Here is a 23,520-nt window from a genome sequence, read left to right on the forward strand (position 1 = left end):
CTTTCACAGACATCTCCATAGGGTTCACTACACCCAACCCTGCAAAGGGCAGCTCAGCCCCCACCCGCCCCTCTGCCCAACCCATGGCAGGGCCGAGGCATCAGCAGAGCAAATGCTGCGTGGTTTACAGCTTGTAATGCTCACCTTCCTGCCACCTCGTAGCCATTCTGCCCCAACCCAAGCATCCTCCTTCAGGTGTGATTGCTCTTCATGGTGTGCTTATGGAGCATTCCTCCCAGGGAGGTCAAACTCTTTCATAGAATCACAGAATGAATCAGGGAATGGTTTGTGTTGGAAGGGACCTTAAAGCTAATCTGGCCGGGACACCTTCCACCAGAGCAGGTTGCTCCAAGCCCCTGTGTCCAACCTGGCCTTGAACACTGCCAGGGATGGGGCAGCCACAGCTCCTCTGGGCACCCTGTGCCAGCGCCTCAGCACCCTCACAGGGAAGAGCTTCTGCCTTATCTCCAACCTGAACTTCCCCTGTTTCAGTTTGAACCCATCACCCCTTGTCCCATCTCTGCAGTCCCTAATGAAGAGTCCCTTTGACATGGCCTTGGCCAAGAACCTCCCCCAAGGCAGTAAGGAGCATGAGCTTCCTGCTTGCCACCTGTTCCTTATCTAACAGCAAAGCCCAGGAGCACCTCAACCATCACACCTTTATTTGTGAGCACCTTCTCCCAAGCCCTGCGGAGGAATTTGGGTTCCTCTCTGGTAGGAAGCGTCACGACCAGATACGGAAAAGCCCACCACCCTGCTGGGATAGTCACAGCGGATGCTCAGCTGACGGAAGGTCTAGGGATCACCGATTGTCTGTGTGCCAGCAGCCTCCTTCCACAGCAGCAGGATGCTCCTGAGCCCACAGAGCCCTCCTGCTGCCAACAGCCAAGTCATTCATGGTGCAGAATAGGAGTATCTTGTTCACGGTGCAGGACAGGAGCATCCTTCTTCCCGAGAGCTCCTGTCCCATCTGCCGTGGTCCATCATCTCCCATGCGGCAACTGCTCGTGGTTTTGCTGTCTGCACAGTGGAGGTGATGGGACATTGGGCTGCCTCCAGCAGCGATGGGATACAGATGGGATTCCCACTGGGACAGAGCCCCTGCAGCCCCCATATCCCCAGCGCTTCCTACTTCCTCTCTCAGCACCAAGGGGCAAGGCCAGGGACCTCCTGCCCAGCCATGACAGGGGTGTGGAGATGCTGACGAGGCTTCAGGCAGCGTGGAGGCACCGGGATGAGGTGGAGCTTTAGGGAACAGCCCCCAGGGACTCATCATAGAACGCCCTGAGCCCCCGGGGGTGCTGCAGGGAGAGGCTCTTGCCCACCACCTCCTGCCAGAAGTTGTGCCTCAGCCACCCATAGACCAGGCTGTGCAGGAAGCCCTGCAGGGAGGTGCTCAGGGCCTGCAAGAGAGGAGCCAGCACTGCAAACCCCTCACCTCCATGCTTTTGCTCCCACAGGATCAGCCTGTGGGAGTGCCCAGGCTGCGGGACACCCGGACACAGGCGGTGGCTTCTCACCACTCACACGTCTGATGGGGACACAGGTCCCAGCTCTGGAGGCCAGGAAATGGGTTTTACTTACTGTGGCAATGTAGAGGGCAAAGACCGAGGTAGGTTTGATGCTGGTGAAGGAGAGGAGGGTGAGGAGGAAGGCTGTGGTGGAAGACAAAAGGATGTTCCTTGGTCTGCTTCACCCGGAGTTTCCCTCTCCAAGTGCCAAATGCCCTCCCCCTGTCACAGCCCATGTCCCATAGGCTCTACATGGGACAAGCACACAATGGGATGTTAGCAACATGTTTCTTCCTAGCACACTGCCCAGGGAGGTGCGGAACTCAGTGCCACAGGTTTCTGTAAGGCTGAAAGCATAAGTGGGCCTCAAAGAGATGCGATATCTCTAAAATCAGGTCCAGATTCCACCCTCCAGCTCAGGAAATGCGCTGGAAAACCTGTCACTGTCGGAACAGGGTGGGATAAAGAAACTGTTGGCTGGGCTCAGTGGTGGCTGGGGCTGGCTGAGCTCTCACTCTGTGTCTGTGCAGCCAGAGGGTCCTACAGACACCCGGAGGCTTTGCACTAAACCTCTTGTCTTGGCCCTGGGAGCTGTCTCAGTGCAGGAATGCAGGCACCGGAGCGGGAGCTGTGGCACATTCCCACCTGGACTCACCTGGAGCCCAGCAGAGCAGGAAAACCAGCTGGAAGTAGTGGGAAACTCTGCTGCCACTGCGGGGGCTCCTGCCTGCAAAGCCGTCCCTCTCCAGCGTCAGCAGTGGCTCCGCGGCGTCCCTCTGGCACCGGCGCTGCACCCTGTGGTACAGGAGCTGGATAGAGGGCAACAGGGTCAGCCGGGATGTGCTGGATGCTGTGGAAGGACCCCAGTGCACCCAAATGCACCCCACGGCTTCCCACTGCACGCCCGGCTCACCGTGCAGCAGCTGAGCACCAGCAGCAGGTACAAGAAGAAGATGATTTTCCCCTCCAGGCCCACGTCCTTCCTGCTGACATACTGGGAGGCAATGGGGAACCAGTGGGGCCGTGGCCCAGCAGCTCCTTCCACAGGAGCAGGGCTGAGCTGTGCCATCAGCGGCAGGGCACTGCTGGAGGTGGGAGCTGCACCTCTACTCGCGCAGGGACATTCCTGCCATGTCCCTCCGGCAGCATCCCAATGCACTGCTGCCTTCCCAGTGTCCTTCTGAGCCCACCCCGCCTTGGCAGCGCTGGGCAGCCGGATGGGGAATGGGAATGGTGGGAGTAAGGGGCATCCAGTAATGCTCACCTCATAGCAGATATCCTGGGCACGGTGGATGAGGAGCAGGCAGCTGAAAGGACAGAGGATGCTGGTGGTGGTCCCCTCATCCTCATCCCAAAGCCCTCACCATCCAGAGCTGTCCCTTGTGTGCCTTGCAGGGGCTGCAGCACACCCAGACCCGGCAGGGTCACCCAGCAGCGTACCTGGAGCAGTAGAGGCTGTAGGTCTCATGGGAGCCATTGCCCCTCTGTGGCATGATGGGCTCGAGGTGTCCCGGTGCGATGTCAGTGAGAGACGTACCGCGGGCAATGAGCTGCCCCAGGAGCGTCAGCGCCGGCACCAGCCTTGCAGGAGAAGCCGAGGTGAGGTGAACGCATCCATCCCATCCCATCCTGTCCTGTCCCACCCCATCCCGAGCCAGGAGGGCCGGTGCTGTGCCACAGCCCTGCTGGGGGTGCAGAGGGCCCCAGGGCACGTACCAGGCCAGGACGTAGGGCAGCTCCTGCAACAGATGCTCCAGGCACCCGCTTCCCTCCTGCAGGGAGGAGACCACCAGGGGCTGTGGGTCCTGCAGCAGCTCCAGCTCCAGCCCCGCTCCACCGGGATGTGGGGTGCTGGGAAAGCACTTCCCTTCCACATTCCGCAGGGAAAGGGGCTGTCCTGGACCCCCCTCAGCTCCCTGGCTTCACACAGGGCCGCAGCGGCCATGCTTGGGAAGGGAAGGGGACACTGACCTGCAGAGCTGCCATGTGCCGGGCTCTCCAGCCGTGCACCATGCGGTAGGACTCGAACGCGTAGACAACCACCATCAGGAACGAGATTGCATAGAACGTCTGGGACAGGAGAGGGAGGTGGAGAGGATGAGGAGAGGAAAGAGGAAGGAGAGTGGGCCCCTCTTTTGCCCAGCACTCCAAAGGCACCTTCCCCTTCCCTCTCCGTGCTCTGCACCCTGGCATCCTGCTGCCTTTGTGCCAGGAGCAGCAACACAGGAGCAGCAACACAGTACCCCTGTGCCCCCCTGGGGATGGGGACTGGTGGCCTCCCTGGCTGGTGGCTTTATCAGGAGGGGGAGCACTGACCACCCAGGTCCATGTGCCTGTGCTGGGCTCCAGGGGCATGAACCAGGCTCTGCCCCCATCTGCAGGCCTGAAACCACTGTGACGGTCACCCTGTGCGCTAAGCAGCTGGGGAAGAGGACAAGAGGGACGCAGCACTCCCCTCACTGGGGCTGGGCATAGACACGTTTCCACTTGGGAGTGACAGAGGGAACAGGGGCCATTTCTCATTAGCAGAAATCCCCAGCCTTGGACTTTGCTGGGGACAGTCCAGCCTGCAGACCGGTCTGATCCTGGTGGTGCAAGTGGGGGTTTCCATCCTTGTGCTATGAGCTCACCCCTTACCGTGGCCAGCATCCATCCATAGGGGCAGGCAGCATAGGCTGGGATGAAGACAGGCGCTGGAAGCACCTGGATGGTGGCCGTGCCCAGCACTGAGGCGGCTGCCAGGAGATCTGCCAGGGCGAGGAGGCAAAGGGGACGAAGCTGGGGACAGGGGACAGCATTAGTGCTGGCTGGAGGCATCACCCCCGGCTCTGAAGAGCTGCCACAGCCACGTCCCTCCCAAGCCTGGCACTGGCTGCATGTGGGGAGCTGGGTGCTGGGCATCATCCTGCACCCCCTGCTCCCCTCCCTGTCCCACTGTGCATTAACCCAGCAGTGATGTTCCTGGGGCTCAGCTGAGGCCAAAGCCCATCCCTGGCAGCCAGTGGGACTCGCCTGGATGTGGCAGCATCGTCTCCGCCAGGAAGTGACAGCGAGGACGGATCCACTGCCCAGGAGGCTGGAAGAGATGGGGCTGGTGGTGAGTGTCACATAAGGGCAGAGATGATGCTGCCCGGTGTGGTGGCTTCCCAGTGGGAAAGGGGCAGGATGGAGACGGAGAGGAAAAGGGAAAAAGGAAAGGGAAGAGGAAAGAGATAGAAGGAAGAGGGGAAAAGGAAGAGGGGGAGGCAGCAGCACCCACCTCAGCAGCGAGGCCGGCAGGTAGATGCACGTCAGCAGAAAGACCTGGAGGAGAGATTGAGATGAGCTCCAGCCCCAGTGTCCTGTGGCAGGGACACAGCAGGAGCACCAGGCACAGGGCATGGAGCCCCAGCACCCTTGAGCATCCGTGGATGAAGCAGCATCAAGAAGCTGGTGCCCCCGTGTCATCATGGAGCTGGCAGAGCTGAGGCAGAGGCAACTTCTGCAGGGGCTGGAGCCCTTTGCTGGTGGTGAGCGGAGGGTCCATCAGCCAGTTCCTTGCCTGCCCCACACTGCTGCTGCAGGGATGGGCCCCTCGGTGATGGCTGCGTGAGGGGTTTCCTGCTGCTTTCTCCTGAGCTGCCCGCACTGCAGCACCCGGGTTTCCATCACCCGGGGCTGGGGAGAGCCTGGAAACTGTGTCCTGCTCTGGGCTGTGCTGGCGACAGCATGGGGCTGCCAGGGAGGAACCGGCAGGACTGGAAGAGCTGGAGCTCCCAGAGCCCGTGAGTCAGGCACAGACAGCAGAGCAGCACCCGGAATGGACACATGGAATGGTTTGGGCTGGAAGGGAGCTTAAAGCTCATCCAGTTCCAACCCCTGCCACGGGCAGGGACACCTTCCACTAGAGCAGGTTGCTCCAAGCCCCTGTGTCCAACCTGGCCTTGAACACTGCCAGGGATGGGGCAGCCACAGCTTCTCTGGGCAGCCCATTCCAGTGCCTCACCACCCTAACAGGAAAGAATTTCCTCCTTATATCCAATCTAAACTTCCCCTGTTTAAGTTTTAACCTGTTACCCCTTGTCCTGTCACTACAGTCCCTGACAAAGAGTCCCTCCCCAGCATCCCTATAGGCCCCCTTCAGATACTGGAAGGCTGCTATGAGGTCTCCATGCAGCCTTCTCTTCTCCAGGGTGAACAGCCCCACCTTCCTCAGCCTGTCTTCATACGGGAGGTGCTCCAGTCCCCTGATCATCCTCGTGGCCTCCTCTGGACTTGTTCCAGCAGTTCCATGTCCTTTTTATGTTGAGGACACCAGAACTGCACACAATGCTCCAGGTGAGGTCTCCCCAGAGTGCAGCAGAGGGGCAGAATCCCCTCCTTGACCCCATGCTCTGGGGGTGCAGCCCAGCACATGGGGGGGTTCTGGGCTCAAGCACACACTGAAACCGGGTCATGGGGAGCTTCTCCTCACCCAACACCCCAAGTCCTCCTCCGGCTCCATCCCATCTCCCCCAGCCTGTGTCTGTACCTGCAATTGCTCCCACCCAGGGGCACTGCTGAAGCCCCAGCGAGCACAAACCTGCACAAGCCCTGCCCAAGCGACTTGGATCCCTTTGCCTGCAGCCACGGGCACTTTCTGCAGCGCCCCACGGTGCTGACCCCCATTCCCGGTGTGAGCAAACCCCCTTTGGCCGGGAATGGTGTCCGCAGCACCAGGCAGCGGCTTTCCCAGCTTCCTGCAGAGGGTTCCCCGCAGGATTTACCTGGTTGTCCGACAGAGCCGACGGCTGCTCCTCCTCGTTGGCCATGGGCAGGCAGCTGGGCACCGAGACCCCTCTGTGCCAGCGGGCGCAGCGCAGCTCCGGTGCCCCAGCGCAGCTCCGCCGCCGCTGCCCGCCCGCAGGGCTCCAGCCCCGGCGCAGGAACCTGCCCAGCCGGAGCTGCCGCGGGAAGCCCCGGGCGCAGGGCGGGCTCAGCCCCCGCTGGGCTCAGGCTGCCGGCTCCGAGCGCGGCTCTTGCGCACGCCCCGCGCCTCCTGCTGCCAAGCAGCGTGCGCAGGGACCGGCACCCCCGCTGCTGCCGCCGCTGCGGGGGAAACCGGGGCACGGGGAAGGGCCGGCGGGGCACAGGAAGCCGGGCAAGGTGAGCCCCGGGCAGTGCTGGGACCACAGACCAGATGCCAGGGTGCTGTGCGAGGGATGCGCTGCAGCACCACGGTGGGCAGACGGGAGGGGGTGATGGGAGGGCTCTGCAGGATGCAGCCCCAGCACAGCCCCACTGGCTGCCCGCAGGAGGCCCAAACTTGCACAAACAGCTCATCAACCCCTTCAGAAGGTGAGGGAAGGTCAGCAGGCAATGTGTGCTGGGCTGCACACCCAGAGAACGAGCAGCAGCTCAGGGAGGGGATTCTCCCCCTCTGCTGTGCTGCAAGGAGACCCTAAGGCAGCTTCAGTGCCTAAAGGGGTGACAAAAGACCTTGGAGAGGGGCTTTGGACTAGGGCCTGTAGGGACAGGCCAAGGGGAATGGCTTTAACCTGCCAGAGGGGAGACTGAGATGAGCTCTTAGGCAGAAGCTCTTCCCTGTGAGGGTGCTGAGGCGCTGGCACAGGGTGCCCAGAGAAGCTGTGGCTGCCCCATCCCTGGCAGTGTTCAAGGCCAGGTTGGACACAGGGGCTTGGAGCAACCTGCTCTGGTGGAGCAGGCTCCAGGGACCAGACAGGCCAAAGACTGCTGGAACAGCACTGAGAGGGGAGGGGACTCATTCTGCTCAGCAGCTCCAGCCTCCCAGGCAGCACCAGAGCTACTAAACCACTCTGGTTGTCAGCTCAGCTCCAGGATTCTGGAGAGCCCTGGGGATTGTTAACACAAGACTCAGTGCTGGTGTTCCCAAAGACATTCCCAGTACTCTGGGCCTGGGAATTATGCTTTAGGAGCCAACCTTTAATTATAAACCAAAGCAGGTGCATGGGAACACAATTCCAGCGAGGTTTTGCCTACACAGATGGGAAAACTCTGGAAGCACAGCTGGAATAGGTGCTTCCCAGGCGAGCACCCAACATCTCGGGAAGCAAAATATCCTCCCTAGGCTGAAGAGATCATTTAAACCCCAGCACAAACACTTCCTGATGGGCACTGCTCCAGGCAGTGCAGCCAGCACAGCCCCTCCGGCCTGGCTGAGAGGCTCCTGCCCAGCGCGGATAGCTTCGTGCCACCACGCAGCACCGGACACGCAACAGCCGCTGGGCTGGTTCTGCTGCTCCTGACCTTGCTTACCCTCATGCACAGAGCGTTGGCACCCTGCCCCGCACCTCACTGCTCACTGCAGGACAACCACTGTGCTCAGAGAAACCTGCCCTGCTGCCTGCACAGAGCCTCTCCCGGCTGCAGAGCCCACCGGAGCTCCAGTGCTGGCCCCCGGACACATGGACCTGTCCTGGTGTGTCATGTGTCAGAGGCAGGTCCCATCCCAGGGGAGCAAGTCCTGGCAGTGCTGAGGGACGCTGCACCTCAGGGCCCCTGTCCCCAGGGTCTGGGCAACTGGTGGCTCCCCTCTAGTGGCCCTAGCACACAGGGGACCTGCTGCAGAGACCCCAGGGACCCAGCCTGTCCCTCCAGCCCCCAGCACACTCATAGTTGCACGCTGCAGCTCCCCCGACCCTGTCACGCAGTCCATTAACATTCAAACCTGCAGCACAGCTCCAAAACACAGGAATACGAAAGCCAGAGGTGTTTCCAGAGGTTTCTGCTTCCTTCCTGCCGCACTCACCCACTTGTAAGGAAGTGAGGCAAGAACTTCAAGGTCCATGCAGCAACAGGGCAGACCTTCCTCCTCCTGGGGTTTACTGCAAGCTCAGGGCACACGCTGTTATCTTCTGCCCCTCGCTGCTTCTATCCCAGCAGGAGCAATGCCTTGCTTCTAAAACCAACACCGCAGAGCATCAGAACTTCACTTAATTCCCAGGTACTCAGGAAATGACCACTGAATGCTCAGTGGGTTTAGTTCAGCCTTTCCTCTGCCTCCTGTAACCCCCTGGGTCCCATCAGGAACTGAGCCAGAAGGTTCAGATACCTGCTCTGGAGTAACTGCTACAGAGCACCTTCTGGTTGGACACTAGTGGCGAAATCACCACTTGCACCACTGCAGTTACAAGGGCTCAAACTTATGTATTTCAGGCATTTTCTCTTTCCTGAGCACACCGATGACTGCAAAGAATCCAGAAATGGTCTCCAGTGCTATGAGGAGCTGCTACAGATTCACTGGTATAAATTTGGCTCTAGGTTAAAAATAAAACCTTATGAGAAACTGCTCAAGTTTCTGCATTTGGATGATGCTGGTATCAAGACTCATCTTCTTGTGGGCTTCCAGCTCTTTGTCTTATGTTATTTTAGCACTAAGTGCTTCCCCCTCCCTTAAATCCTTTGAGTCACAAGCCTGTCTGGTGTTGAAGCTCTAATGGAGCTCCTCGCCCTCCGCCTGCAGGGTGATTCTTTTTAGATCGTGGTTAAAAAAGCATCAGTAGCTTCCATTTTATTTATTATTTCATCGAGCTCCAACTCAGAGCAAATTCTCACACCAGAGAGCGCTGTGATCCCACGACTCAAATACAAACCAGTGCTACGAGCACTGGCTGAAGCACAGTTCTTTGCTGAGAGCTCCCTGCTCCATCGCATGGTGGGAAGGGGGTTACACCCCAAGTGAAGTGGTCTCCGTTAACCATCATGAACATGTCCCGCTGCAAAAGCAGTGTGGAACAAAAGCTGCAGCCTCATCTCTTGCCAGCTAGCCACCAGCTGCTGGAAGCTGACTGCTTTGTGATGATCTGTTTTTCCTCCGGGCTGAAGTGCAGGATGGTGAGGATGGCTGTGAGAGTCTGCTGCCGCCCCAGCGCGTCCGGCAGCGTCAGGAACCGGTACACGATGTTCTTGAGGTACTCCAGGTTGGCTCCTTCTCTGCTCTTATCCCTGAAGTTCTTCTCGATCTCACTTTGAAGTGCAGACACCTCTTCCCGGTGCTTCTCCTCCTCAACCAAGATCTTCTTCTGGAGGTGGTGAACTTGCATTTCCAGCTTGTGCTTCTGCTTCCTCAGGGCAACAATGTCCACTTCTTTGCGAGCCAGCTGCTCCGCGTACAAGATGAAGGTGGGCTCACTGGTGGTGGAGAGGTGAAGAGCCTGGGGGAGAATCTCCGAGGAATCATTACCTGGGGAGTCATTGCAAGCACTGTCTGACACAAGGTAGTTTTTGGACCCTTGAAGCCCATAAGGCAGTGTGACAGCTCTCAGCTGCTCCAGCTCCTGGTCCTTTTCTGCCAGCACTGCCAGGGCTCGGTCCCGCTGTTTGTGCATCTCCTCCTCCAGCTTCAGCGCCCGTTCCCTGTAGTCCAGCTGGCACCTCTCTAACTCCTGCCTATGGATCTGCTGCAGCTGGGACAACTCTTGCTTCTTGGCTTCCATGTCCTGCTGGTGCTGCCTCTCCATTTCATCAGAGGCCAGCTGCAGCACAACGTATTTCTCTTTCAGGTCAGCCAGCTGCTCCTGAGCTTCCTCCAGGTCTTTAGACAAGTTGATGTCTTTGGTTGACTTGTTCTTGAGAACCACTTGTGCCCTCATCTTGTACCTCTCAAACTCTTCCTTGAGCTGCTTCAGCTCCTGCTGGTAGTACACAGCAGTGGCCTTCTCGCCATCCCCAGCCTCAGTGCCCTTTGGCAGCTCCAGCTCACACAGCTTCTCGATGTCCAGAGGGGTTTCACTCTTCTTAGCTGCTGCCTGCAAGAGCTTTTTCAGCTTCTCCATTTTATCCTTCAGAACATTAACATCCAGGTTGGCTTCTTCCACGTGAACATCCCCAGGGGCTCGGCTGGAGGCAGCGATGGCTAGGGTTTTGTTCTCCAGGTCCAGCTGTACAATGCGGTCCTTCAGCTTCTGGATGATCACTTGGTCCTTCTGCTTGGCTTTCTCATAGGTGCCAAGGAGTTCCGACACCTCAGAGACCTGGCCTTCCAGGTCAGCCACTCGCCTCTCCTCCATCTGGGCGTGCTGGCGGAGCTGCTCCTCTGCCTGTGCAGCCTGAGAGCAGAGACACACACAGAGCACAGTTAGTTCTGCTCAATGCTCAAAGGTATCTGTTTTACACCAGGGGGTAATTCTGCTCTGCTGAGCTCCAAACCAGCGTGGGGCTGTGCTTCCCCCTAGAATTCCATACAAGCCACCAGCTGGATGTTTATTTGGGGGTAAAATGAAGTCAAAGCACCTTTGCTTTTGTTCCCTGCTCTGCAGAGCTCCTGTCAGCAGCATTACCCGCATTGCTGTAGGTGTGCAGGGGGGTGGGAAGCAGCAAACTCAGCTCACAGTGGCTACAGGATTGTTTTAAATGTGTGTGTGCTCTGAAGCTCTCACACATCTCACTGCAATTCACTTACATCCTGTGCTTTCCTGCACCGGTATTCATGTCATTCAGGCGTTTCTGAGCTACAGCAAACACACACAGTTCACACTTTGTTCAGCTATTGAGTGCTCTGATAGTGGCAGCATTTGGCAAACACCATCGTGAGCCAAACCACAGCCAGAGGTCAGGTCCCCTTCGCCCAAACTGCACTAAACCAGCCTGATGCTTCAGATTAAGAAGAAGGAAACTTGGCTCGGAGTGCAAGGAGATGAGGAAGATCCTGTTCCAGAGTGTTTCCAGATGCAAATTCAGTTACTGGTGCCAAAGCCCCAGTGCCAACCCCCCAGCCCATCACCCCACAACCCACTGAGTTACACGGGTTCCTCTTTTCTACCACATCCCTCTTTCCATTCTAGCTCTTAGGCTCTAGCCTGTGTGGATGCAGGGGGAGTGTTCTCCTGCATTTACCTTCCTTCTTTCACTACAACCCCCTAAGTTTCTCTGAAGGAAGTCAGTTTTTGTTAGCCCCCCGTGATTGTACCTTGCACTGCACTGAGATGAGACCACACTCAGTGCCACAGTGGGGCAGAGGGAAGGTCTCTCCTACCAAGCCACTGTCACACCAGACGGTAACTGGTACGGAACCAAATGACACTGTGGAGGACAGACACCATGTAATCATCTCAAAGGCTGCTCTCAAGTCCAATGGGCACCACCCCCTGGTTAATGCCTTATGAGCTGTAACACAAACAGCTTTGATTTTCCTCCAGGATTATCACTTAATTCAAACCTCTTGGCCTCTGAGGGACTAGGAGGGGGGATTTCGACTCCTCAAGCCCTAAACCTGCCCCAGTCATGCTGATCCATCCCATGGAGTGAGCAGCTCCAGGACCCAGACAAGGAATTACCTTCTTCATCTCCTGCAACAGCTGCACTTGGAAGTGGTTCTTGAGGCTGGCCATCTCCTCCTGCAGATCCTGTATCCGCGGGTCTGGCTTCTTGTTCTCCTCCTGAATATCCTGCAGCTCTCTCTTCAGGTCCTCCACCTCCTGGCTCAGCTGCTTGATCTGCAGCTCGTAGCCCTCTGCTCGCTCAGCCACGCAGGCTCTCCCAGCCAGCACCTCCCTGGTCTCCTCCAGCTTCAGCTCAGCATCCTGGCGTGAAGCCCTCTCACTCTGCAGCAGCTTCTGCAGCTCCCGCAGCATAACAGCGTGGTCACTCTGCTCCTGAGCCCTGTCATGCTGCTGGGTGATCAGACGGGCTTTGGTCTCAGCCAGCTGCTCCTGGACACACTTCAGCTCTGCCTCCAGCTTCTCAGTCTCATCCTCTGCTTTCTTAGCAGCATCATCCAGGTCCTGCTTCATCTTCCTCTTTTCTGCTTGGTAGGAGGCTTCCATGCGGGACTTCTCCTGCGTGACTGTTGCCAGAGCACTGGTCAGGGTGGCCAGTTGGGTCTTCAGCTGCAGAACTCTTTTATCAGCCTCACTGGCAGCAGATGGTACGTCCCCACTGCTCGTGCTCATGCCACTCTCTGAACCACTCGTCTCCTCTGATTTAACAGAGGAAGAAGCAGCAGCCACGAGCTTATCATCCTCAGGCCCTGCTTCACCCTTGGTACTGGCCAGGCTGGCAGCAGTGTCTGCACTGGCAGCTGTCCCCACGCTATCTTCACTGTGAACAGAGCTCCTGTCATCAGCACAATCAGCAAAGGAAGAGCTGGAGCTGACCACAGACACAGGCTGAGCACCACTCAAGCCAACATCTGCCTCATGAGATACAGACAACACTTTCAAGCTGGCTTCCAAGGCCTCCTTCTCCTTGAGCAGACTCTTGTAGGCTCTGACAACATCCTTCAGCCGAACCTGGTACTGAAGCAGCTGCTTCTTTTGTGATTCAATAGTCTCTAGAAGATCTTTCTTACTTGGGCCACCTCCAAAGTTCATGCCAAACTTCTCCATGATTCATCTAAGCTGGAAGGAGAAGAACACCACAAAGGTTGAACACGCAGCAAAGACACATCTTTCTTCCCTGTGAGGGTGCTGAGGCGCTGGCACAGGGTGCCCAGAGAAGCTGTGGCTGCCCCATCTCTGGCAGTGTTCAAGACCAGGTTGGACACAGGGGCTTGGAGCAACCTGCTCTGGTGGAAGGTGTCCCTGCCTGTGGCAGGGGGTTGGAACTGGAAAAGCTTTAAGGTCCCTTCCACCCAAACCAGTCTGGGATTCTATGATCAGCAGGAGCATGTGGTGAAGCAGGACCAGAATCCTGAAGCCCCCCAGGACCCCACACAGGTAACAACACTGCAATACCTCCATCACCATGCACCAAACCCTGCCAAGCACCCATGTTCTGAGGGGAAATGTGCTGCTGCTACGCCTCACGTGCTTCAAGCTCCCAAGGAAGAGCAAACACTTTAATACCCTCCCCTCACAGCAGCATCTGCCAGGGCAGCCACCCCCCCTCAGGTCGGTCAGGGGGGGTTACCTCTATAAACAGCTCTTATTGTATTCTTCAATAACAGCCCCTTGCCCTGTCCCTTGGCAGCACCACTGCCTGTCTGGAAGTAATCCAACCATTGCCAGCCCTCAGGAGGTACATCCAGTCCCCACAACAGAAAGCCATGGGGGAAAAGGGGTGTCCACTGCGGAGAACCTGCAATGGAGGGCTGGGGGGGTGTCAGCACTGGAGAAGTCACAGAATCCCAGACTGGTTTGTGTTGAAGGGACCTTAAAGCTCACCCAGTTCCAGTCCCCTGCCACGGGCAGGGGCACCTTCCACCAGAGCAGGTTGCTCCAAGCCCCTGTGTCCAACCTGGCCTTGAACACTGCCAGGGACGGGGCAGCCACAGCTTCTCTGGGCACCCTGTGCCAGCGGGATTAGGGGCTGGTGGGACAGGGACAGGGAGAGGGACAGGGCCAGGGTGTCGGGGAGGGTGAAGCTGCGGGGCGGGACTGCGGTCGGCATTGAGGTGAAGGGGCTGCGGTGCAGGAGAAGGGCAGCAGGGCTGCAGCAGAGGGGCCGTGGGGGCACGGAACACGGTAGGGCCGCAGCGGAGAGGCCCATGAGTGGGGACTGGAATGCCCATGGGGGTTGGGGGCCCGTGGGGCCGGAGGGAAGGCCCGTGGGCAGTGCGGAGTCCCGGGGGGGCGGGGGGGAAGCCGGGGGAAACGGGGCTGTCTCCATAGCAACCTGCCCGTCCCCTCGGTGCTTACCTCCAGCCCGCACCCTCCGCGCATGCGCCGAACGCCGCCGCACCGCTTCCGCCGGAGGCCGGTGCACGCACCGCGCATGCGCCTCCACTCGGCACCGTCAGCTCCGCGGGGCCGCGTTAGGGGTGTGGCCAAACGGGCGGGGCTTGGCAGCAGGGCGGGGCGATGAGGGAGTAATGCGGAGGGGGGCGTGGCTTGTCCGTGAGGGGCGTGGCCTGGCCACCCAGGGAGCCGCGGCGGGGCCGCTGCTGGGGGCGGGGCCTGATGCGCCGGGGGCGGGGCCTGCGGAGCGCGGAGGCAGCGGGAGGCAGCGCGGCCGCCCCGTCCCGTCCCGTTCGGACCCGTTCACCCCCCCCGTCCCTCCCGTCGCCGCCATGGGCCTCACGGTCTCCGCCATCTTCTCCCGCATCTTCGGCAAGAAGCAGATGCGGATCCTGATGGGTGAGCGCGGGGCCAGCGGAGCAGGGCCGGGCGGGGGATGGGGATGGGGATGGGGAGGGGGCACGTACCGGTACCGGCGCCGCTGACACCGCCTCCTCGTTGCAGTGGGGCTGGACGCAGCCGGCAAGACCACGATCCTCTATAAACTGAAGCTGGGTGAGATCGTCACCACCATCCCCACCATCGGTGAGTAGCCCGGCACCGCGCATGGCCCCCGTCGAGCATCGGGTACCGGGCATTGCTCCCCATCGAGCACGGGGTACCGGGGAGGTTTCCCATCGAGCACCGGCTACCAGAGAGGGCCCTCATCGAGCACTGGGTACCAGGCAGCTGCATCTCCCTTAAACTGGAGGTGGATTGGGAATGGGCTGAGCTGCTGGGTCAGCTAGGGTGGCCAGCCGTGGTGAAATGCACGGGCCAGTGCCCCTGCACATGGAATCATGGAATAGTTTGAGTTAGAAGGTACTTTAAAGCTCACCCAGTTCCAGCCCCCTGCCACAGACAGGGGCACCTTCCACCAGAGCAGGTTGCTCCAAGCCCCTGTGTCCAACCTGGCCTTGAACACTGCCAGGGCTGGGGCAGCCACAGCTTCTCTGGGCACCTTGTCCCAGCGCCTCAGCACCCTCACAGGGAAGAGCTTCTGTCATATTACATCTTCATTAGTAACCTAGGTGATGGGGGGATAGCACCCATGGCAAGATGTGGGTGATCGTGGGCTAAGAGGACTGGTGGCACACCGGAAGGTCATGCTGCCATCAACGGGACATGGGCAGGGTGGAGAAATGGGCAGAGAAACCTCATGGAATTTATCCAAGTCCTGCCCTTGGAGATGAGCACCTCCAGGCCCTGGTACTGGCGGGGGAGCAGCTCTGGAGAGAAGCTCCTGGCAGTCGTGGTGGGAAGGAAGCTGAGCAAGCACCAGGCGTGTGTCCTTATGGCTTTGGGCAACCAGAGCCTGAGCCGCGCCAAGTAGAGCACTGAGAGTGGGTCAGGAGAGGAGCTCCTGCCGCTCTGCTGAGACACCCCGAGGTAGCGGGCCTGGTGCTGGGCTCCCCAGTGCAGGAGGGATGGGGACATGCTGGAGTGAGTCCAGTGCAGGGCCGTGGTGATGGTGAAGGGGCTGGAGCATCCCTTGTGTGAGGAGAGGGAAGGAGAGGTGGGATGGTCAGCCTGGAGAGATGGCTGGGGGGACCACATCCATGTGTGCCAATGTGTAAATCCCTCGTGGAGGGAGTAAAGAGGATGCATTCAGGCTCCTCTCAGAGCAAGGTGAGCACCTTCTCCCTGTGTCCCCCCTCAGGGTTCAACGTGGAGACAGTGGAATACAAGAACATTTGCTTCACCGTCTGGGATGTTGGTGGTCAGGACAAAATCCGGCCCCTCTGGAGGCACTACTTCCAGAATACACAGGTACACGGGGCGTGGGAAGGCATGGACAAGGATAAGCTCCCTCAGCTGCGGCAGGGCTGGTCCAGGATCCCTGGGACCTTATCCTGCCTGGGTGAGGGGTGAGCCGCAGCAGGGAGTGCATCCCAGTCCCTGGTGTGGTGACCCCACTGGGAGCACTGGGGTGGCACATGGATGTGTGCCCCACTGCCCCATCAGAGGGGAGTGAGGCAGAGGGGTCCGATGAGGGGCCAGCACTGTCCCCAGGTGGGGCGGGGGGTGTTTGGGGGGCAGCAGGGCTGCCCTTTCCCTCGGTCAGAAGGTGCTTTCAGCCCGCCTGGGATGTCCCCATCTTCTCCATACAAGCTGCCAGCTCCAGCCTGGCTTCTCCCACAGGGTCTCATCTTCGTGGTGGACAGCAACGACCGGGAGCGAGTGCAGGAATCTGCTGAGGAGCTGCAGAAGATGGTGAGATATGGGGGGAGATCCGCTCTGGCAGGGGGTGGGTGTCCCTCACCCTCCTCCTGCTCACCCAGCCCTGCAGTAGCATCCGAGTGGGTGTGAGATGAGACCTGGCTCAACACAGGGCTTGGGGTGCCCCATGTGGGGACAGGGAGTCATTTGATCCTTGGTGTGGCTGCCTGAGTGGGGCAGAGCATCCATGGGATGGGAAGCTGGGACAGAGCAGAAAGTCAGAGTCTGTGAGCAGGGAGAAGGGATCATGCCCACTCTCCTGTGCTATCCCCATGGTGGTCATTGTGCCCCCCACCCCTTGCAGCCCCACACCCCAACACCACCATCCCCTCTGTAAATGCCATGGGTGCTCCTGGAAAAGCATCTCGGTGCCACCAAGCCCTCCAGGCAGCGATGGGGGCAGGAAGGCAGCCAAGACACCGGAGCTGGAGACCCTCCTGGCTCTTTGGCCCTGTCCAGGCTGGGTCTCACTTGCCGGGGTGCCGAGGCTCACCAAGGGCTCACCAAGAGCTCAGTGCCCCTGCTCCCTCCGCAGCTGCAGGAGGACGAGCTGCGGGACGCCGTCTTGCTGGTGTTTGCCAACAAGCAGGACATGCCCAACGCCATGGCCGTGAGCGAGCTGACCGACAAGCTGGGGCTGCAGGCGCTGCGCAGCCGGACCGTGAGTGCCGGGGGTGCCGTCCCCATCCCTAAGGGATGGACCCGTGGGGCTGCTCCTGGGTGAGCTGCAGAGCCCAGAGCCCTCCATTCCCTCTGTTTTGCAGTGGTACGTGCAGGCCACGTGTGCCACCCAGGGCACGGGGCTTTACGACGGGCTGGACTGGCTCTCGCACGAGCTCTCCAAGCGCTAGCGGGGCCGGTGGCACAGGGACCGGAGGAGCTGGGGACGTCTCTTCCAACTGCTCTTTCCCTTGGTTTCCCTTGGGGTTTATTATTTGGGGGGGTTGTTTTTCCGTTCTCCCCAGAGCGGCCTCGTCTCTCTGTGTTTATGGGGTAGGACTTGAAGCCCAAGGACTCTTGGGGCAGCCCCACGCGGTGATGCCCTGCCCTGGCACCGGCAGCGCTGCATGCTGGCCGCCCTCCCCACCTGCATGTGCTGTCTGTGAGAGCTTGCCCGCACCTACCACGGTGACGTGTCCCCAAGTGTCCCCGCGCCTTGCCCAGAGCTGGGGCTGGGGCCTGAGCGGGGCTGGAGGCAGCAGGAAAGACCCTTCCTTTGGTAACTCCAGAGTTCTCTTTCTCCTGGGGAGGGCTGTGGCTGCAGAACGTGCTGTTGTACATCGATCATTAAACACCACCACTTTGTACCCTGTGCCCGGCCTGTTTCTGCCTGCCTCCAGGGAAAAGAACCATGGAATGGTTTGTATTGGAGGGACCTTAAAGCTCCTCCAGTTCCAACCCCTGCCACGGGCAGGGACACCTTCCACTAGAGCAGGTTGCTCCAAGCCCCTGTGTCCATCCTGGCCTTGAACACTGCCAGGGATGGGGCAGCCACAGCTTCTCTGGGCACCCTGTTCCAAAGGCCTCACCATGATTACAGCAGCCTCAAGCCTCAAAAGCCACCTTGCAGCAGGGGACAAGGTGATGCCGGTGCCTTCGCTCGCTGGCACAGCTCCGGAGGGACGGATAATCCCTGCGAGGTGGGTGATGCTTCATGGTGATGGTGGGAGACCTGCACCCATCACCTTCCAGTGCCAGGCACCCTCTGCTGGGTCGTGGAGGGTCCTGTGGCACTGGGGACAGCTTTGTGCTGCCATAGAATCAACCAGGCTGGAAAAGCCCTTTCAGCTCCTCCAGCCCAACCGTTCCCAGCACTGCCAAGGCCACCACTGACCCACGGCACTGAGGCCTCGGCTACACCGTGTGTGAGCACTTGCAGGGACGCTGACTCCAGCCCTGCCCTGGGCAGCCTCTTCCAGTGCCTGAGCACCCTTTGGGGAAGGAATTGGCCCTCAGCTCCATCTGAACCTGCCCTGGTGCAGCTTGAGGCCGTTCCCTCTTGTCCCATCCCCTGTTCCCTGGGAGCAGAACCCAGCCCCTCCTGGCTCCATCCTCCTCTCAGGCAGCTGTAGGGAGCGATCAGGTCCCCCCTCCCTGGGGACAGCCAGGAGCAGTCCTGGGGGGACTCAGCTCCATGTCCACCATACACAGCTCCCTGCACCCACAGCAGGGTGCACTGTGGGGCTGCAGCCCCTCCCCTGCTCTCAGAGAGCCAGGGAACAAAAGCCACTCTCTGTGTGTAACTTACTGCCCCGTTTAGCGCCAGTTCCTCCATGATGTGCCCTGGAAATGCCAGCCCTGAGCCCATGGGGCATCCCTTTGACACCAACCATTGTGGCATCTGAGCCAGCAGCCCCACACATGCCTTTGTGCCCCTTCCAGCCCTGCCAGTTCCCCATGGCCTGGAAACCCTGGCTCCACTGATGAGTGATGCCATGCGGCTGAATGCTGCTGACTGCAGCAGCCGGAATCCTGCAGCCCCTCAATAATGCACCAAACCTGACCAAGTCGCTCCATGTTTCTGGAAGGAAAAGAGCTGCATCCAGCCCTGGGGGGGCAGCAGCACAAGAGGGATGTGGAGCTGCTGGAGCGAAGCCAGAGGAAGCCATGGAGGTGCTGCGAGGGCTGGAGCAGCTCTGCTCTGGAGCCAGGCTGAGAGAGCTGGGCTGGGTCAGCCTGGAGAAGAGAAGGCTCCTGAAGGGGAGACCTTAGAGCAGCTCCAGTGCCTAAAGGGGCTCCAGGAAACCTGGAGAGGGGCTTTGGGCAAGGGCCTGTAGGGACAGGCCAAGGGGAATGGCTTGAACCTGCCAGAGGGGAGACTGAGATGAGCTCTTAGGCAGAAGCTCTTCCCTGTGAGGGTGCTGAGGCGCTGGCACAGGGTGCCCAGAGAAGCTGTGGCTGCCCCATCCCTGGCAGTGTTCAAGGCCAGGTTGGACACAGGGGCTTGGAGCAACCTGCTCTGGTGGGAGGTGTCCCTGCCCGTGGCAGGGGTTGGAACTGGATGAGCTTTAAGGTCCCTCCCAACCCAACCCAGTCTGGGATTCTGTGACTCTATGAAATAAGCCCATTTCTCCAGCCTGCAGCAATGCTCTGTGCCACTGACGGGCACCTTTACCCTGGCTCCCCAGGAAACTCAACTTCAGAACAAACAGAAACCCAAAATTGTTTATTTAGATCAAGGATCCCCCGTGCAGCTGGGACCTGCCCCCCTGCAAGGTGTCAAGTCAGGGTGGGGGGACCAGTGGATGGAGGGATGCTGACAGGGGGATGCAGCAGTGATCAGCCTCTGCTCCCAGGGAACAGGGGATGGGACAAGAGGAAACGGCCTCAAGCTGCACCAGGGCAGGTTCAGATGGAGCTGAGGACCAATTCCTTCCCCAAAGGGTGCTCAGGCACTGGAAGAGGCTGCCCAGGGCAGGGCTGGAGTCAGCGTCCCTGCAAGTGCTCACACACCGTGTAGCCGAGGCCTCAGTGCCATGGGTCAGTGGTGGCCTTGGCAGTGCTGGGAACGGTTGGGCTGGAGGAGCTGAAAGGGCTTTTCCAACCGGGTTGATTCTATGATTCTATTCTAAGAAGTGGGGCAGAGACACCGTGCACCCTTGTGCAGTGTGCCGGGGCAGAGACACAGCACTGGGGATGGTCACAGGTGCTCCAGCACGATGAGGGGGTCCCCAAGGTGCTCGTCTCCCACAACGTGACCCAAAGCACAGCCCCATAGCCTGAGCCTGACCAGCACAGAAGGACCCTTTCCCCTGGCACCCACCCCTCTGCCCCGCTGGAGCCGGGGCCTGAGCTCCTGGAGGTGGGAGTCCTGGAGGGGGCAGGCTGCTGGTGGCCCTGCTGTCACCGATGCACACCCCTGCAGGGACACCCTCCACTCACTGTCCTGCAGCCCCCATCCTGCTGGGGACCCTCAGAGCCAGGGGCACCCGGGTGCATGGCACTGAGCACAGGGCTCCGGTGAGCCGGGGCACAGCGGTGGCACCGGGGGGCTCAGCGGGGGTCCAGGCAGGAGGCAGCCACCGGGGTGCAGTGGAGCCTGGGGGGACAACAGGGGAAAGGAGGGACCTTCCATGGGCTGCCGGTGAGCGGGAGCGGGGCTGCTGCCCGGAGCCAGGCCTGCGGGATGGGATGGGGCTGAGGCAGGGTGTGGGGCTGGGCAGCATCCCCTCAGCCCCCACCCTGCTCCCTGTGGGACCCCCAGCCCACACTGCAGAAGGGAGGGGGGTACCTGCTCCCCACACCCCCCAGCACCCCATGGGGTCCCGCACCCTGTGCCCGGGGGTCCCAGCCCCATTCCCAGCCCTTTTACCACAGCAAGTGTCATCCCATGTGCCGGAGGTGCAGAGGTGCAGTGGGGCCGGGGGGCCAGGGTGGCTGAGGGGGCCATGGCCGTGGAGGGGCTGTGATGAGCTCATGGGGGTGTCCGGGAGGTGCTGTGTGAGGAGCAGAGGGCAGGAGGTCACGGAGCATCCACAGGGATGCTTTAGGACCAGGCCATCCCAGAGGGGAGCAGCAAAGTGTCACCCTCCGGCCTGGCTCCGGGAATGCTCCCTGGGATAGGCAGCACCCGGACAGCTCAGCGCAGCCGGGCAATGGGAGCGTGGGCTCCGGAGGGTGCCTGGAGCCTGCTGGGTGCTGGTGGGGCCTCCCCATCACCCCGGGTGGAGGGAAGGGACCCCGGCCACGTCCTACCTGTGCAGAGCTGGTGGCTGTTGGAGACACGGGGTGGAAAGCAGCCATGGATACCCCATGGAGCAGGATCCTGTGGCACCAGGAGCCTGCAGGGGAGAGGCAGGAAGGGCAGTGCTGGCCACCACGCAGGATCCAGCCCTGGTTTTGGCTGAGGACAGCGAGGGATGAAGCTTTCCTGCCTTGGGGGTAGCACATTCCCACTGGATGGATGCAGGTAGGCATCATCCCATGCCATGGGCGATGGTTTGGGGAGCTGCCAGGGGCCATCGTGGCCACGGGACTGGAGCTGCCATTCACCGGGGGGGCACAGAGCGTGGCTGTGTCCTCTCCCCAGCTCCCCCGGGGCTCTGGAGCAGGGATGCAAACCCAGACATCCCGGTGCCCAGTGCCAAATCTCAGTGAGGTGGCCCCTAGACCCCAGCCCCATCCTTGAGCATCAGATCCCCAAGTCCTGTCCCCGTTGCCCTGGGCTGTCACCTGCAGCTCCAGCCTCCAGCTCCCGCTTGGCCTCCCGCCTCCGCTTTGCTCGCCGGTTGGAAAACCAGACCTGGGGAGGAGGGAGGAGGATGAGGCTGCAGCACCCTCCCCGCGGCACCCCGCCTGCGACACCAACCCAGCAGCACCTGCGGCCGGGCCCCACTCCAGCTCCTTGGCACAGGTCTTCATCCCAGAACATGGGCTCTTCACACACTAATGGGCATGGGAATGGGGATGGACATAGTGATGGATATGGGAATGGGCAAGGGAAGGGCATGGGGTGGGGTGGCAAATGGGCATGGGATGGGCATGAGCGTGGCATGGGAATGGGCATGGGATGGGCACAGCTGTGAGCAGAGGAAGGGGCTCTATCCCTCATCTTCTCCACTTCATCACGCTACAAGCGCATTCCAGGCTCCAGGAGATTCTCCAGCGCAGGGCATGGGAAATGTGTGGATGCACGTGTGTGCGTGTGCACTGCCGTGGTGTGGGGTGACCACATGGGTGGCGAAGGTTTGCCGACAGCAGTGGGATGTCTGCCTGGAGCAGAGTGTGCCCTGGATGCGTGCGTGACGGTGGGGTGTCATGGAGTCTGCCGTGGAGGGATAGCAGAAGCAGGGAATGTGGCTGGAGCAGTGGCTGCGCTGGGATGGGGCACGCAGCATCAGCCCCATCAGAGGCACTGGGCACAGGCGCTGTGTTGGTCACCAGGATCAGATGTCCCAGCTGCAGAATGGCTCCTTGAGGGTCTCCTCTTACCCTGATGGTTGTGTCCGGGAGCTGGGTGGCCGCCGCCAGTCTCTGCCGGGTGTCGGTGTCTGGGTATTGCCCCCTCTGAAACTCTGCAAGGGGAGTTGGGGTGGGATGAGCGGCCCGGAGCAGCAGCCGCCAGTGCTGCACATGATCCAGCTGGTCCATCGCCAGCAGTTCAGAGTGGTTTGGAGCACCACGGCCATGGCCACACCGCTCAGAGGGGCAGCAGCCCGTCCCGAACGTGTCAGTGCCCGCCCACGGCTGCAGCCCCACTCCCTCCCGGCGCTCCGTGCACCCCGGCGCTGGCACACCGAATGCCGCAGCCGCCGGTGTCCCCTGCCCTGTCCCACCTCTCTCCAGGGCCTCCGCCTGCTGCCTGGAGAAGACCGTCCTGTTCTTGTGCTGGGTGCTCGCTGGGAGCCGCCGGGCAGGGTGCTGGGTCCCCGGGGATGTGGCGGCACCGGCTTCAGTGGGCGAGCAGCGTCCTGGGGGATGTGGGGCAGGGGGGGCAGCGAGAGGGGACACTGCGGGGACAACAGGGAGAAGGTGGCAGGGACCTGGCCCTGGGGAGGGTCCATGGACCCCTTTGCACTGGGGCACAGGGTCAGTGCGGGAGCATGATGAGGAACACACGTGTGTTCGTGCGTGTGCATGCACTCGTGAGGCTGGGGGTGGCAGGAGCTCTCTGCCCGCCCGGAGCAGGTCTGTCCCATGGGGTGCCCCCCCCATCCCCTGCACCCCAGTGGTGCTCACCCCATGGCAGCGTGTCCCTCGCAGAGCCCAGCTCAGCCGCCAGCCGCAGGTCACTGGGCAGCTTCCTCAGCACCCGGTTGATGGAGGAGACCTGGGCAGGGGAGACGGGGCTGTGCCGTGGGCAGGGTGTGCTGGGGGCAGCCCCCATCGTGGTGGGCATCACTCTGCTCCCTGCAGGAGCTGGGACAGGCTCAGGCAGCACCAAGGCTGGAGGGATGAGGCTGATGCCACAAAGCTCATCCCAGAGGTGCTCACCCCCAGCCACACCTGAGCACGTGCCAGGGGTTCTCCATCTGCTCGGCTCTTTGTTGATACAGGCAACCCATTCATTTCAGTGCACTTAGAGCATCCAATGTGAGGCAGCCTGCACCTCAGGCTGGAGACCGTGGGATTTATAGGACTGGGTCTGGCATTAGGAAGTGCAGCTCAATAGGACAAGAGGAAATGGCCTCAAGCTG

General features: G+C 60.5%; 3 protein-coding genes and 1 long non-coding RNA gene across 7 annotated transcripts; 2 read left to right on the plus strand and 2 right to left on the minus strand.

The window, feature by feature from the left end:
* Positions 1-661: 661 nt before the first annotated feature.
* Positions 662-6,380, minus strand: LOC136008640 (uncharacterized). 4 transcript variants are annotated; one of them, XM_065668206.1, is made up of 11 exons: positions 6,257-6,380; positions 4,771-4,814; positions 4,149-4,587; positions 3,483-3,581; positions 3,228-3,283; positions 2,952-3,092; positions 2,776-2,818; positions 2,425-2,505; positions 2,167-2,320; positions 1,585-1,655; positions 662-1,403 (listed from the first exon to the last, which is right to left on the minus strand). In XM_065668206.1, the coding sequence occupies exons 1-11, from the start codon at positions 6,299-6,301 to the stop codon at positions 1,248-1,250; spliced, it is 1,329 nt and encodes a 442-aa protein (XP_065524278.1). In that variant the 5' UTR covers positions 6,302-6,380; the 3' UTR covers positions 662-1,247. The 4 variants fall into 4 exon arrangements, with proteins under 4 accessions (XP_065524278.1, XP_065524289.1, XP_065524268.1 ...); XM_065668217.1 differs by lacking the exon at positions 6,257-6,380 and having other exon boundaries at positions 4,149-4,289; positions 4,524-4,587; positions 4,771-5,352; XM_065668196.1 differs by lacking the exon at positions 6,257-6,380 and having other exon boundaries at positions 2,425-2,494; positions 4,771-5,352.
* Positions 4,473-8,799, plus strand: LOC136008652 (uncharacterized). Its single transcript, XR_010610179.1, has 2 exons — positions 4,473-4,608; positions 8,667-8,799. It is a non-coding gene; the product is annotated as an uncharacterized LOC136008652 (long non-coding RNA).
* GCC1 (GRIP and coiled-coil domain containing 1) lies at positions 7,372-14,195 on the minus strand. The gene is made up of 3 exons (XM_065668178.1): positions 14,087-14,195; positions 11,786-12,847; positions 7,372-10,558 (listed from the first exon to the last, which is right to left on the minus strand). The coding sequence occupies exons 2-3, from the start codon at positions 12,833-12,835 to the stop codon at positions 9,260-9,262; spliced, it is 2,349 nt and encodes a 782-aa protein (XP_065524250.1). The 5' UTR covers positions 12,836-12,847; positions 14,087-14,195; the 3' UTR covers positions 7,372-9,259.
* A 166-nt stretch (positions 14,196-14,361) lies between these two features.
* Positions 14,362-17,696, plus strand: ARF5 (ADP ribosylation factor 5). The gene is made up of 6 exons (XM_065665026.1): positions 14,362-14,524; positions 14,630-14,710; positions 15,825-15,934; positions 16,307-16,378; positions 16,920-17,045; positions 17,149-17,696. The coding sequence occupies exons 1-6, from the start codon at positions 14,458-14,460 to the stop codon at positions 17,233-17,235; spliced, it is 543 nt and encodes a 180-aa protein (XP_065521098.1). The 5' UTR covers positions 14,362-14,457; the 3' UTR covers positions 17,236-17,696.
* The last annotated feature ends 5,824 nt before the right edge of the window (positions 17,697-23,520 follow it).

The sequence above is a fragment of the Lathamus discolor genome, chromosome 1 (assembly GCF_037157495.1).
Source record: "Lathamus discolor isolate bLatDis1 chromosome 1, bLatDis1.hap1, whole genome shotgun sequence".
In the NCBI taxonomy this organism is placed as follows: domain Eukaryota; kingdom Metazoa; phylum Chordata; class Aves; order Psittaciformes; family Psittacidae; genus Lathamus; species Lathamus discolor.